Source organism: Chaetodon trifascialis, chromosome 14 (genome assembly GCF_039877785.1).
Source record: "Chaetodon trifascialis isolate fChaTrf1 chromosome 14, fChaTrf1.hap1, whole genome shotgun sequence".
Lineage (NCBI taxonomy): Eukaryota > Metazoa > Chordata > Actinopteri > Chaetodontiformes > Chaetodontidae > Chaetodon > Chaetodon trifascialis.
Genome location: NC_092069.1, coordinates 13,292,766 through 13,309,008, shown reverse-complemented (window position 1 = coordinate 13,309,008; position 16,243 = coordinate 13,292,766). Strand labels below are relative to the sequence as shown.

Below are 16,243 nucleotides of genomic sequence, written 5' to 3'. Positions count from 1 at the left end.
CTGTCAGGAGCTAATTGAGTTCGTCCTACCAGCGCTGACTCTGGGGCCAATGGCTTATCAGGCCACATCGCCTGGGGCCGTCCAGACAGATCTGCCCCTGCTGGGGCATCTGATATCACCATCACCCTGCCTGCAGATGTCAGCCCCCACCTCCACTACCCACCCCTTCCTCTCCACTTACCCAGTCTGATCAGGTAGCAAGGATGTGACACTCTGGGATGAGGTTAGCAAATGTTCTAAAATTGTGTTTTTGGCATCTGGTGGCCTTGAGAGCGAAAGGGACATCAAGAATTTACCTACTGTTTGAGCTGAGCCCCCAGCACAGGTTTGTGTCGCGTGCTTGTGATTTACACATGAAACAGGAAGAAAGCTGTAGTCACCCAGAGAATGGTGGAGGATGTCAGTATCCTCCTGAAGTGAGCAGGAAGCTCTCAGCAGGGATACTTACAAATTGGCTCAATTAGAGCCCGAATGTAGTGCGTTCTTACGACAGTGTCATCCAATGCTCAGAGTTTCGCTTGCGGCCGAGGGAAGTGAGAGGACGTGCGCTCCTCGGTTCCCCTCTCGGAAGTCGAGGAACAGCGAGTGTGAGACGACCTGCCAGATCATTAGGCCGGCTAATCCTGGTCACAGCAGCACCAGTGGAATGATATTAGGGATCTGAAATGCTGTTAGGGGGGCCAGGTGGAATCAGATTAAAACCAAACTGCGCAGTGTGCGTTTGCGGGCCCATAACCCACTACTCAGCATGAATTTTGATCGGTACAAAGGGAACAAAAGGAGGAGGAACAGAGAGAGAAAAAGAGAGAGGGAGAGAGATACTGTATCTTAGACGAGCACAGTTCCTTTGGGCAGCCAGGCAGCAGAATTTGAAATGCTCTTACCTTGAGGAAGGAAGGAAGACAGAACTATAGATTTTATAGTTCAGCAGACCCTTTCCTGTCTGCTCTGTCTGTGTAGCACACAAGCTAATTAGCACCTGCCCCACACGCTGAATTATTTATTACAACTATTGCTGCTGTCAAACTATTTAATGTTCATAATTCATTTTTCCATACAATGGTATTTATAGATTTAAATTGGACCTGTCCCATTAGAGATTACTAATATTTATAGAAATATTTTAGACTGTTTGATTAATACGCCAGGTTCAAGTGGTTAGTATTCCCTCAGTATCATTAATCAATATATGCAGGCTTGTTAAAAACATAAGCATAGCAGTGGTATAATGTGTCATAGCAGAATGAGTTAAGGGGATTCTAGCCAGCACATTTATTATAAATGACCACATTGAGCTGGAGGGGAAACAGTTAAGACACTTATGCAATTATGCTAAGTGTCACCCTGAAGATGGCCTTTGAACCGGGGTTAAGCTTACTCTGAATTTGTGAAATAAAAGCTAAATGGAGCCATCTTGTGCTCCTGCGTTTTAATATATAGCCTTTAATAAGCCAAGTGCAGGTGCCCTAGCACACAGGTGCACATATCCATCTGAAACAGAGAACATAAAGCAGATGAACACAGAGCCGTGCGTTAATTTATGGGGATGCAATCTGCATTCATTATCAAGAGCGGCAAGTTCTATTTCAGAAAGGCATGAAGTGGATTCACTTGTTCAATTTCTGTCTGCAAGGACATTTAAGAGTACAAATGGATCATTTTTAAAACAGCAAATCTGAATAATCATCCCACACCCTAGCATCAGTTATATTAGATGTATTTTTTGCATTATTTGAATTAAAAGTCGGCTGGAGAATTACAGTAAATTGGACAGTATTTTCTCAAGCTAGTGTTAGTTGTGTATCAGTTTTATATAGCGAAGGCTTTATATTGCAAGGATTCCATGAGTGCTCAGGCAAAGGGCTTATTCCACAAGGTCAACGGTTTTAACAGGGGGCATTTTTTATTATTTATTTTAGCAGTTAACCTTTTTGTGAATTTCCAGAAGTGGTAGGCACCTGGAGCTCCGATGAATATACATGACAGCAGGGAGGGAAACCTGGGAATGAGATTTAATTTGACACGCTGACCCCCATCTCCACGGGCCCTGGAAGCCAGGGTGAGAAAATAAGGTTGACCCACTGACCTCTGGGCCTGAACCCCTCCGTCACCCACCCTCACAATTAAATCAGCCTCAGAGAACAGGAGGCGGTCCGGCCGACCGGTAGGGGACACGGTGGAGGCCTCTCATTTCCTGTTTCCTCTGAAGCGCTCTGAGACAGACAGCAGTCGTCCAATCAGGCAGATAGAGCCCAGTAGGGAATGCTCTCCATGCTGATGGTAAACTGACATGTCAAATATGTAAACATTACCATTAGTTGGCAATATGCTAATGGAACTAATGTGCTAAGGCACAACTTGGTCTGTCTAGCTGCCACTCACGAGGAGCCCTGTGTCTGCATTTGCATAAGCCATGCAAGGCTCAATTTTGTTAATGCAGGCAAGTGCAGGTGACCTTTCACCCCTTCCGTGGTACCTAATGCAAAGGGGTGTGTGTGTATGTAAGTGTGTGACCTCGCCTTGACCCTGAGAGGTCACTATGTCTACACTGCATCCCCTATACGCTGAGTTATCCATCTCCTCTACCGCTTCCGTTTACTCGTTTTTACAGACCAAAAAATGATTTGACTGTTTCCAGGCTAAGTTTTCTCCCCCGCTGTTCTCTCAGTGCAATTTCAAGTTAAAGGTTATAGAGCGGGACTGAAATAGATTTATATCAGCAAGGAAGGCTTCAGAGTGCATTTTGTGGCCACAGCCAAAAGGCTGCACTTCAGTCGGCACACGTTACAGCATCGCGTTGCATGTACTCCAAGATACAGTTATTAGGCAGACAGTGAAAAAGTCAATATCTTGCCATCATGTTTCCTTTGGTTGACTGCTGACTCAAGGAGACAAGCCAAGGTCCACTCTGCGCTCTAAACTATGGAGATGCTCCCGACTTGATGTGCTCTGTTTGTGTGTGTATGCGCTTGTGTGTTCAGTTATTTGAGTGCTCTCTCTCTCTCTCTCTCTCTCTCTCTCTCTCTCTCTCTCTCTCTCTCTCTCTGTTGTGTGTGCGTGCTGTGTGGACACATGTGCACCCCTGTGTGGACGTGCGTGTTGCAGTTGTGTGTATTTGCACGCTGAAGCGCTTTCTCAGCTGCCGTGGTGTGTGGCTAATGAAGCACTTAAGATCCTCCCTCTGGTTCACTGGTTTATAGGGAAGGTTAGGAAACATGGTGCTAGACAGAACAGGCAATTGGAAAGACTTAAACGCACTAGAATTTTCCCAAAAAACAATGAATAGACTCATAAAATACAGTAATCCCTCTCAGTCATTGCTTATGACCCACTGGAAGCACGCAGTGGTCTCTGCCCTCTGCCTGTGTTTTTTATTTTGCTGTGTTCAGGACGTTTGTGGGCATCAATCTTTGGGCAGTGGGTGTGAAGCCCCCAGCCAATAGCAGCTCAGTGGGTGTGAGGGTGGGACTCTATAAAAATGTATTAAACAGATGCCTTACCAAAAGCACAGTGACCACATGTCTCCCATCTTTGCTGCCTCCTGTCCCATATGTAGAAATTGCATGTTTTGTTTTTTTTTCACTTAGTGTTCATCATCTGAAGAAGAGCAGTTAAACTGTGTCCAACATAAGCTGTATTTTATTCAAACTGGAGACATTAAATTTTGTATTTAATTGAGTATTTCGCTGTTTAGACATTTATGTTACTCCACTGGTTGATGAGATGCATTTCTACTCTCTGAAGACCTCTGCTAATCATCTTCCTCTTCTCCTCCTCCTCCTCCTCCTCCTCCCTGTCCCACCAACCCTGTCCCCAGGCTGCTGAATAGAATGGCCGCTGATGACCGGCACCTACCTTCCAGTTGTGGGTCCTACATCAAGACGGAGCCATCCAGTCCCTCCTCGGTCATCGACACGGTCAGCCACCACAGCCCCAGTGGCAACTCAGACGCCAGTGGTGGCTATGTCAGCGCCATGAACAGCCACTCCAACGGCCTGGACTCTCCACCTATGTTCACCCCCAGCGGGCTCGGTGCCGGCACCTGCCGCAAGCGCTATGACGACTGCTCCAGCACCATCATGGAGGACTCGTCCATAAAGTGCGAATACATGTTGAACTCCCTCCCCAAGAGGCTGTGCCTGGTCTGTGGAGATATAGCCTCGGGGTATCACTATGGGGTGGCCTCTTGTGAGGCGTGCAAAGCCTTTTTTAAAAGGACAATACAAGGTATTTTTCTCCTCTCACCTCCCCCCGACAATCACCCGACACAAGTTATTTCATCCCATGACGCCGCATCACCAGACATAAAAACACCCTCCATACAAGATACCTTTGGCCTCACAACAACACTGAAACATCCGCAGTCCAAGCGATTTACTATGTAAAAAAAAAATCACTGGAGTGTGGAAGATGTTTTCTCTACCTCCTGAGACCAGCAACCTGCGTAAAAAAAAAAATCTCTGTTTTTGACATAAAAAAACATGTAGTCTTATTTACTGATTATCAAATAAATGTGCATTTTAAAAATGTTGATGGTGCAAGCTTTTCAAAAACACAAACTAGAAGAATATTTCCACCTTGGACAGATCAGTACTTTAGGTATGACTACATCATGTGTCATGGTTGGTGGTGTGTGGTGGACATGACATCATCACCCAGAGGTCAGATTTGGTGGAGTGGAGGGGCTGTTTGCCCGAATGCCTTGGGGGGCTCAGAGAACGTGCTTTATTTTTCCTGCCCTGTTTTGTGCGTGTGTGTGTGTGCACGCGTACTATCTGCAAGGCATGATGTATCACAGCTTCTCATTAGAGAGGCAATGAAAGGCCCCCCACTGTGAAACTGTGCGCTCTGCTCCAGATTAATCAGGAAGACGGAGATATTGTTGAGCCTGGAAAAAAAAGAATCTGCACAACAAGCACAGCTGCCCAGGTCTAAGCTCTGCCGGCTTAGTCGTGCAATACACGCGGTGGAAAAACTCAACAAAATAGGTAAAACGAGCCAAATGGTTGGAGTACGGTGAAACGAGAGGAGTAAGAGTTGCAGAAAAATATGAATTTGATACTTAAACTTAATGAGCCTGACATCTTTTATCCACTGCTTTCAATACGTTTTCATCAACTACTGATTGCGGGCTTTATATGGCGAGCAGGCCGTCTGTCTGGATGATAGGTGTTGATTTTGGACCTTACAGCCCTATCAGCTTTAGACAGTCTATGTACCTTTTGCAGGCAAACAAAAGCATTAGGCCAAATCCTCCTGTTTACCCATGCTGCCATCAGCAATCCTGTCTATTGACAAAAGATGAACATTTTCTCTCAAGTAACATAACTGGGCTTTTGTCCCCTGACTAAAAGTACACTGACGGCAACACAATGGAACAGAGAAGTAGGCATCGGGGAAGAAAGAGACGTCTTAAGTGGAGCAATGGCCCAAACAATTAAGAGAAAGGTACATGGAAAAAAATTGAAAGCCCCTCTTTTTCCACCCCTCACTTTGTATTGTCGATTTGAAATCCCTCTCTTTCTCTTCTTGGAAGGCTGCCTGTAATGGAGCTAATCTGCCGTCGTTTGTCCGAGCCACAGGAGTTTTGTCAATAACAATCAGCGTTTGGAAAGTGTAATTAAGGCCGAGGCTTTTCATTAGGAAGAAGGGAGGGGGCCGTCTCCAGGGACGGGCATGCCAATTAGAAACTCAGGCACGCGTCGCCGGGTAATTTCAGGGAAAGGAGGGGAAAAAAACCCAGGACTTCTTTAGATTGGAGAGGGACCCTGCTGCTCTTTCAGAGGAGAGGAGGAGAGGCTTAATGGCATAATAATCAGACAGGGGTCCCAGGCAGAGAAGGCAGGAGGACGCAGGGACATTTTTTGGGGGAGGTGAAATCCTTCTGAAATGATAAAAGAAAGGCATGCAGGGTGGCTGGAGGAAAATGGAGGCAGTAAATAGCGGGATGTAGAGCCCTTGAAAGAATGAGAGGGTGCCGTTGATGAGAACTGATTAATTAAAGGAATAATGAGGCAGTCAAGGGTGGAGTGTGAGACGGCCCTCTCTAATGAGAGGAAAACAAAGGAGCTGTCTTTTCCAGCCCTTTATCACATTGTTCTATAGCACTTAGGGCAAACAACATGCTAAGTTAATGTTAACCATGTACATGACAGTTTCTTTATCACCTTGTGCTCACCTTGTGTATTTTTTTTTTTTACGACACGGCCGCTATTACTTGATAGGAAATTTGTACTTGTTTTCAAATATATTAATATATAACCTTTAAATGTACTTAAATGGAAGATATTTTTGACTTTGTGTACAAATGTAGGCATTTGCTCACTGAGAAACGCGCTATCTTTGGTTCACTTCCCGCTCTGGCCCTCCCGTTCTTCAGCTGATGCCCTTACCTTTTCAACAAACGCGGATGGAAAATCCATCTTCTGTCACCTATTCATCCACTGAGAAGCCCCTTGAACTCCTTCGTGGAGATAGTTACATTAGTCAAGGCCAGGCCCAAATTAATGTCAACCTGGATCTCCATCCATCCCAGAAATACCCCTGTTCTCATTGCCTCCTAATCATCCCCCCATTCCTGCACCTCACGTGCCCCACCAATCAAAAACATAAATCTCTTATTGAACCGTGTTTTCTTCCCATTTTGAACCCAAGTGTAAAATTGCTTGAAAACCAACTGAACTCAGTGGCCCTCTTTTATATGAAGTAATAGACCTTGACAGTAAGCCTGTAAAAGTCAGTTTAGATTTTGATGAGAAATACCTGCCATTTTACTGTAATTTACTTACAAGACCTGACTTTCCCCTCTGTGCCCTGGCATGGGTCCTGAAAAGCCATAAAATAGATTGAGACAGATACTTATCAAGAGAAGAAGGAGGGAAATCTTTTTCTTCTCCCTTCACTCTGTAATGTTATTGGTAACCATACCATAACCTCTCCAAAGACAGATAAACCCGAGCATGGCCCTCGGGTTAAAGGGGTTCCCGCCAGTATGCTTCATTTCTCAAAGTGAAACTGGTCATACTGTTACTGCAGCAGCCAGGATTTCCAGGCATCATCTCTGAACGACAAGGTTACTTAAAACATTTAGTAAGTGCGCCTCTTTTGAGTCAATGTTTTTCTCTACTATAACCAGAAAGTCCAATTTAAATCAGTGCTTACGTGACTGTTTTGTTTGATTGCTGTTCAGGTGACTGACATGCTATGCTATTAGATGGCTCATTTAAACCACTCATCTGTTTTTTTATACCCACTTATCTTGTTACAAAGTCAGTTAAATTCATTTAATTTCAGTTTATTTTTTGTCAGACAGTTAAGTTGCATCAAGGTAGAGACAAGCTAACAGCTCCAATGTCATTCGTGCACATAAGGATAAGAAAGACATCATGGATATAAAGATAACAGGTATAGCCTATAGTTCAAATGCCTAACATTTTCAAGATAAAAAGGGAAATGCAGAAACATCTGCATGTGTAATTATGGTTTTATTTAACAAATACATTCAAAACTCTAATCTAATCTAATTAACCACATAAATTCCAGGTATATTTTGCATAGAGTATAAATGAAATCAATAGAAAATGTTATAATTACTTAAATTTAACTGTTTTCTAGTTTGTGTACGTGTTTTAAAAGACCTGAAATCAGTCATTTTTGGTGGTGGTTCCATTTGGATCATGGATTTTGCCTTTAATTTTAACATTTCTTGGATATTTTTCTACATCAGTTAGGTGGAGTTAGGGATGTTTTGAAGTGTGAGCTGCTGCACTGCACGTATACTGATACTGACATACCCCCCTATCCTAAATATAAACCAAATGTGGAGATGAAAAATTAGTTAATCCACCCCTCTCCCAGCATTGAACTATGGGAAGCCCCCTTTGACAGCACATCAGACGCACAGAGGGCTTGACAGGACAGGTGGGCGCAGCAGTGTGTCAGCGTATGTTTGTTTTTGTTTCTGGAGTGTGTGATATCAAAGGGCTACGTGTCTTAGTTAGCCACCAGGTGTGGTTTGTGCACGTGTCCCAGGCACCCCTGAGGAAGGGAAGGGAGGGGAGGATGAGGGAAAAATACCCCCGTAAACAGAGCGTCCTCAGGGACACACAGGGTCAACTTGGCCGGGTGGGGCCGTGAAAACAAACCTGCAGCATAGCACGCACAAGCCAATGAAGTGAGAGGATTTGATCAGATTTACAATCAAAGCCAATGTTTTTCTGTATTCAGTGCTTTCCCTCCCAAATTGCTGATTGGTTAGTGTATAACAGGAATGCAAACCAGAAAGACCTCCATGAATTGATTCCAGCGCAGGGTGGCACTGATTGCCTCCTCCCAGCATATGGGAAATGGATAGGATTATTATGGTCTGGTTCTGCTATGACAACAGAGAAAACAGACGGAGGAAAGACAATCAGAGCTCATCAGCCGCTTCCCTCACACCTTTATTTACCCCAATCCCAAAGAGATGAGGAGAATTAGCATAATGATTTCTAACCCAGATATAAGGAGGAATTTCTAATTATTTATAACATCTTGGGACCCTCCACTTGATCTGTCCAATAATGTTAACATAATTGCATAAGTTGTCAAAGGATGTAAGAGGGCTAGTGGAGGAACGCCAGTGGAATATTACACAGCTTTCTGTTTCTCTGTACAGAAATGTGGAGTGAGGGTCAGAGCTGTGGAGCAGCTACAGGGTGCTGGGATGCAATCCTAATGTGTCTGTGTGGATTTTTGTCTGCCAGTAAAAATGCTTCATCTGTTAAAGGGATTCTTTCAACCGAAAGCATATTTGCTGACATATTGTTCACTTGCGTGTATTTTAGTGGATGGGGCAAAGATATTGAGGTAATTCTAATGATTAAATTCGATTTTACCACTCAACGATTTATTTCACTACGCCGACAAAGGCATAAACCCCAGGTTAAAAGAAAAGTTTCGAAAAACAGCAATGTCAAAATCTTTAAAGCTGAAAGCTTCAAAACGAGGATGATTCAAATTCCCAGGCTGAGGTGACCATTATCTTGAAACCCTTTATTGAAAAGCCCTGAATACAGTAAAATGTAGGGAATCAGACAGAAGCGGAGGAGCTGCCTCACATATCCTGCCCTTTCTTTTGCTAATGCTAGAGTAGAGCACAACCAGCTCTTTTATTGTGCAGCAATGAAACTCTTTTTCATTGCTCTGTCCTGGAATCAGACGCTGCAGTTGAATAATGCATAAGGCCTCTTGCCTGTGCGCTATGTAAATAGTCAACAATGGCAACAGTGGTAACAACAGGTTTGGGTCTGCGGGAGTATTATGTAAAGTGGTCAGGGGCAGCATGTCTGACTCTCTAGCCTGCTATTGAGTCAGTGGCAGGCCCCTCTGAGCGCAGGGGGACACGGCCCTCGCCCAGGGCCCGGAGGGGACACGTGCAGAATTAATGAGGCCAATTTAGTGTTGGACCAGGGTGGCGTCTACTGATGGGTCCTCAAGGACCACTGTAGCTTTACCTCCACCCCCCACCCCCCACCCTCACCCTTTACCTCTTACCCCAGCTTCTCCTCCTGCCCTGGCGCTCAGTGCTGGAAGGTTCTGTACTCCTTGGGGAACACCTGAACCACCTGCACGCCACAGAAATGGATTCTATAGGAATCATGTGATTAACAAGTGGCCATGCCTGGATGGCAAAATATGATTTATTATAGAACGTCTGATAGCACAGAGAGTACACAACACATGAGAGGCAGCACCCAATTTACCATTATGTCCCTACCGACATGTCTGCACCTCATATTCGACCTAATAAGTGAATATCCACCAACATTTTGTTTTAAAGTATAATGTAGTTATAATTTTGTGTTGGGTAACCCTGGTCGTATTCTTCTTCTCCTCAGGTAACATAGAATACAGCTGTCCTGCCACAAATGAGTGTGAGATCACAAAACGGAGACGCAAATCATGTCAGGCTTGTCGCTTCATGAAATGCCTCAAAGTGGGGATGCTCAAAGAAGGTAAGAAGAGTAAGAACATTTTTTATTATTCTCGCACCAGCGCATACACATACTGTACGCATTTTGGTTCGTAACTTTCAAGTAACATTCACGCAAATAAAGAAAGCAGCACTGATCTGCCACAGGAGCTGTCAGTGGAATATAGCAGCATCGCACGCCAGTTCTCGTGAGTTGTTTTGTTAAGTCTCACACTGCTTCAGCAATGAGTCGCACTATTTTTCATCTAACAGCCCGTAGTGAGAGATGTATACAATACAAGTGGCTGGCCTAGACAAGGGTTCCCAGCCCCCCCGCCCCCCCAGCTACACAGCAGTAAATAATGTGCAGTTGAGCTGGGGACAGAAATATGCTGAATACGTTGATTCTGCTGTCTGAGTAATAGAAATGTAACAGTATTCCGCCTGGAAAGGCTCAGGCCGGGTCCCTGAGCACACACTCGGCACAGTCTCAGCTCTCCCAGGCATATTGATCCACTAAATGTTTTCCGAACATCTCAGCTCTCTTCCTGTGGATGGTTTTATAAAGTCATGCCAGCAGGGAATTCAGTGACAATTAAACATGCTTCCGATGGATTTGTCTGGCCGGGTTTCTCCCCCCCTCCCCACATCGCCACTGACTGAGTCCCCTGAGACCCCGGGGCTTGGCTGCTCTTCCGGGGGAGACACCTATCCCTTCTCCCTTACCCCAGTGCATTAGTGGATGAGTTGTCACCTGCCTCTCTCTTACTCACTTGTTGGGTGTTCCAAAAAGGCCAGATTAAATGAATAATGAAAGATATGTGGCTTGGGGGTGAAGAGGCGGTGTTATATTTATTCAAGCCTCCTCTGGGAGTAGCTCAGGGACTCTATGAGGAAACGTGTTTTCCTCAAGTGCTGATGAGTATGGGTCAGGTAGCACTTGTGTTGTGCAAAGTCCCTTTTGGTTATACAGCGGTATAAATATTCTGCTAGATAGAAGCTTTGATAAATGAAATTCTGTAAAAACTTCCACTCTTAAGTTCTCTGTCAAACTCTGCACAGTATAAATATATATCCCACCATTATTCCTCCCATTATTCATTGAAGAGTGGGATTTATGGATCCATACTGTATATATCCAGTTGCCACCTGAAGCCAGAGTCACAGCCAGTATGGATCCCCACACAGTAACAGAATCCCCTGAACTGCTTGCAGCCAGATAAAGCCTCAGTGCCAGAAAGACAGAGTAATCGCATTACTATCTGATGAAAAATTTATGCCAATATATCATCTTGGAGAATAAGAGACTACAAAAATATGTAGCCGTGGCTATAAATGAATGACCAGTGTCAGATCTGAGTAAAAAGAGTGTAAAACTCAAATATGCAGACTTCGGCTAAGCCCGAGGTTCTAATGCACGTTTCTGTGTATTCAGCACATTCCCAGAATAAGAATGACCCTCCTCTTTTACATAGCGGCTGTCATCGCCACACTGCAGCTATTGTCCCGAATGACTGATATCTGTCACAATAAAGATTATTAAACACCTTCATCCTGATTAACAGAGAGACACGAGGTGCGTTTTGCGCCCAGCACTTTAAAGTGTCACCAAGACCAAATGGAAAGAAGGGCACATGGTCTGTGTCCACTGTAAGCTCTATGAAGCCGTCGGCTCAACGCCACACTCAGGCCCGGGGTGTGGAGATGGCCACCGCTCATGTGACTGAGGTTGCTACTTACTTTCATTACTGCAGAAAGGTCACATTGTGTCTCAATGGAAAATCACCTAATTATAACTTTACAGCTCCTACGAAGTACGGTGCTGCCCCCCAATGAAACAGAAGATTAAAACTATCATTGCATCTGTAGGAATAACACTGTTGGACATCTTCTGAGGAAATTCAGGGTAGATACAGTATTTATTCTCTCAATAGTAAAATTCGTAGCACAAATGCTACAATCAGACCCTTCATATCTCAAAGTGTGGTAAGAGGTGAAAGGAAAACGGTCTTTGAAGATCAGCAGTCTGATTACAGGAGACCTGCCTAAACCCCATGTTGAGTCGCTGTACTTTCCCTTGACTGTATAAAGGAGGAAGTGATCAATAGAAGAATCAAATGTCAGGGGCAACAGGTTTTTCCTCTGATCAATGGAAACGGATCAGAGCTTAGAGCAGGAGAGAAGACAAGATACTATTGAGAGATTACATTGACATCATTCAGTGGCAGTTGCTCTCTGCACAGTCTTCCTCTCCCCCTTGCTCGCTGAGACACAGATTCCTCTTCCATGCACGCGCCAGTGCAGGAAAATGCTTTATTTCTGTGAAGCTACGTATATGTTTTTATCTGCACATCAGCAGCGATGACCAAAGACAATAGCTTTTGTCTTTTTCCAATGTCCTCACTGTGTAACAGTGCCATGTGTTAAGGTGGAAAGTAACCTGTCTTGCAGTAAGAGGACAGTGTGACGGTCATAAGTGTTGGCTGCACAAAGGAGCGACGTGTGTCTGCGCTGATATACAATACACCTCTCATTGTTCAGCACACTGGTATGCAAAGAACAACCACATCCCACAATAGCCCCATCACAGTCACATACAGAACATACACACAAACCACACGCCACTCACATGTACGGTCCCTGAAATCCTAGACATGCAAATGACCACGTGTGTTACAGGCCGATTGCACCAGTAAGTCAAATACAGTCAGCTCCTGAGATGCAGTGATGGCAGGAGTAATAAAGAAGCTTTTGCTGAGTCAAACCTAACTTAAAATGTTTTTACTGTACTTTAGGGCAATCCAAAGTGTAGTTTAAGTACCGTTTATTCTTTTCAATTAGCCGTACAAGTCGGAATGTCAGCTCACAAGGGACATTGTAGCTAACCTGAAAATGGACTATGTGACTAGAGTGTCAGCTCCTGGGGTCAGCAGATGAGGAGGGGGGGCAATGCGTGACAATTTTTCCGCTACCCTTGCTCATCACCACTCGCGATTAAAAATGCTGCAACGCACTTACAAGTATGCAAAGCTGGCAACAGGGGCGCTTTGAAATAGTGCTGACGGCAGTTTAGCAGGGCGGCTTCCTTGAAAGGCAAGGTTCACCATGCCTTGCCATGTGGCCTTCTGATTTTCCCAGCTAAAATAGGGTCCGCCTAAGCCCCCCTTGGCATTGCCAACCATCCCAGACATCCTGACACTTTCCCCAGGGAGAGACACCCAGAACAGGTGAGAGACTCAAAATAAGGGCCCCTACCACGGCCGGCTACACAAAGTGAGTGAAGACAGGCCCTTTTGTAGGAGTGTGCTCTGAAGGGGATTATTATTGTTTTTGGAGAGAAAGAAGAGCCCTAGGTCAGCTGGCCCCAGCCCCCACCCTGAGGCCTGTGCTAATCCGTGCACAAATGCCAGCCGCCTTGGCCAAAAGCCCTCTCCCCCTGCACCCCGCTTTGAAGAGATGATACCCGAGCTCACCCACTGCTACCCTCGCTGCACTGTGTAGTGGGCCATAAAACAGTGAGATGACTTTGGACGAGGTGGTGCTCGGCTCTCTTCACACAGTTATAACACACCTACTGTTTACTTTGGAGGGAGCACAACAGACCGATCAGAGTCAGGCCACTTAAAGCTTTGGGTGCCACCAAAGGGACATATGAACCTCTCAGAGGCCCCTATGAAGTCTTGGCCATAGTGCCCGACAGCATGAGTGAACGAATCCGTCTAGCTGCTCTTAATCACTCTCTCTTCCTCTCTGCCTGTATCTGGCCCTGTTGGACAGTAAAATGAGACAGGTTAGTGCCAAGCTTTAATTCCTGTCAGCATCTGTTAATTATGGTCAGGACTGTTCTAATTAAAAGAGGCACCCATCTACCTTCATCGCTGGCTTTATGCTGGCTGACACAGCCACATGACTCAACCGGCAGAGAGGATCACGGAGAGCGGAAACGCAGCCACCTGGCAGCGGCCGAGCTCATCGGGAGAGCCGGAAGAAACTGTAGAAAGGAGTGACATCACGTTTGACAATGAGAGGAATTTTCCATCCCTGCAGTCGCAACCGTACCGTCTGAGCTGAACTGGGAGAAAGTTTTTAAGCACTTCATCCCGAGCAGCAAGTGGATGGTGTTTGAAAACTATTCTCAAGACACCTTTGTAGAAAAAAAAAATCTTTCTTTATATGTTGCACATAAAAATGAAATTGTCATGGTGTGTGTGTATGTGTGTGTGTGTGTGTGTGTGTGTGTGTGTGTGTGTGTGTGTGTAAAGTACAGGTAGTTGCCATTGGATGATTCCCCGGTGCTTGCTGGGAAGGATGAGGCTCCGTTGGGAATTGGGGGTAATTAGGTTAGTGGGTTGTCAGTGTCAGGAAATTGAAAGACAATCCTAATCAGATTTGTGTTTCTAGGGAATCAAATCATTTATATAAGTAGAGGAAATCTCTATTCTACAGTTACATGATGATACAGTTTACTGGACCCCTCCTCCGTACACTTTGAGAGGGAGGGACTTTGGCCATGTAAGATAAGTGGAGAAAATCAAGAAGATATTTTGCATAAATCCACTGTTGGATTCCTCTTTGTTAAATGAAGGCCTCTATCTTACATCATCTGATTTTGTCCCACCCCCCACCTCCTCACCGTTCACCGAGCGACCTCCAATCACCATGCATGGGACACATCCAAACTCATCCCCTCCAAGAGCACTTGCTGATGGGCAAATTGTATTAGGCTCATTTGCAGTGGCCACACAATGCCCAGGTTTGACACCGTCCTCCCTGTTATAAAGTGATGAAATCATCAAGGAAGTGCTCTGGCTGCGGGTGTTGTTCGCTCAGAGGACGCGGCCGGCTGACAAATTAACTCCTCCTCTACCGCAAGCATTTCACTGAGCCTTCTCTCATCCGCCCTTTAGTATTAAATTTGTTGGGGGGGGGGGGGGGGGGGTTACATTATGCATACAAGGTAAATTGAAGGGATTCTCCCTCTTGACAGGATTAAGATATCAGAAATATTTAGGCTGCACGGTAACAGTGACACACAGGGCCAAATATGGGGATGCAGGATATAAATGTTTGCATACAATTGCATTAAATAACCAAGTACCTGCCCGGTGGTATCAAATAAATAGAACAGCATAGATGAAATATTTTAACTATGTTCAAAATTAATAGAATAGAAAAGACATCCAAATGGAAACATTCTTATCAAATAATGAGATAATAAATAACTTATGTTATGATGAAGCGGGCTTGACATTTACAGTATCAGTGTGCAACCTGGCCCCCTCGCTGTGGCTGGGGGTGATAAGGCCTCAGTGCTACTCCGGTGAAAGAGGGGTGAAATAAGGGTCTTTTATGGGAAAGCAATACCTATCTGCAGTATGACAGCGGATGTTTTGTACAGTGTGTGTGGGACTATGTCATTGCTTGTAGGTTGGTTAAGTGTCTTTTTCTGGATACCGAAGAGCACACACCTGAGCCCCCCCCCCCCCCCCACACACACACACACACACACACGCAAAGAGGCATGAAGCTTGCAGCTAATTAGTATGCAGTCTGCCTCACCCCAAAAGCTAAATAATTAGAGGGCCAGTCTGTGAGATCATTGACCCTGCGTTAAATATTCATATGTTTAGACCTGCTCTGGGCTCAGCTGTGTCACAGTAGACCAGCCAGGCATGGACCACATATGGGAAGGCAGCCGTGCCTCTGACACATCCACACACACATGCACACAGGAGTGCATGCTCACACACACACAAACGCACACACTTATGCCACTCTGCAGATAGACACCAGCACTGCTTTTACACATCATCTAATATGTTAGGGCGTAATTTCTGATCACCGTGCCACATTTTGGTTCTAATCTAATAGATGGAGGAGTTCTTTTGTGAATTTTTACAGCTGTTTTTTTTTGTTGTTGTTTTTTTTTGACCTAGTTGATTCTCATGTATTTGATATCCCTTAAAATCTAGTTTGGAAAAAATACACTCTTCATCTCATGTCCCTCCTGTCGTTTGTAACCCAGGGGTGCGTCTGGACCGCGTCCGAGGGGGCAGACAGAAGTACAAGCGGAGGTTGGACTCAGAAAACAACCCGTACCTGGGCTTGACGCTCCCCCCTCCCACCAAAAAGCCTCGTGAGTACTCCCCCGTCACTAACCCGTTGTCCTCCTTCGCCGCCCCTCCTCTGCCAGGCCAACAAGCAGGTAAAACTGGTAAAGCTGTCTCTCCCATATTTGGACAGCTGATAGTTCATTGGTCAGAAATATAGGGCAGGTGTTGTTCCGGTCAG

At 45.1% G+C, this 16,243-nt stretch overlaps 1 protein-coding gene across 4 annotated transcripts in view; it reads left to right on the top strand.

Moving 5' to 3' along the window:
- esrrb (estrogen-related receptor beta) overlaps positions 1 to 16,243 on the top strand; it is a 45,536-nt gene that overhangs the window by 13,511 nt on the left and 15,782 nt on the right. For 3 of the 4 annotated variants that reach the window (XM_070978523.1, XM_070978522.1, XM_070978520.1), the window contains 3 exons: positions 3,818 to 4,227; positions 9,879 to 10,004; positions 15,978 to 16,088. In XM_070978523.1, coding sequence (XP_070834624.1) covers positions 3,831 to 4,227; positions 9,879 to 10,004; positions 15,978 to 16,088 — 634 coding nt within the window. In that variant the 5' untranslated portion in view covers positions 3,818 to 3,830. The remainder of the gene's footprint in view (positions 1 to 3,817; positions 4,228 to 9,878; positions 10,005 to 15,977; positions 16,089 to 16,243) is intronic. The other variant, XM_070978521.1, reaches the window with a different exon arrangement.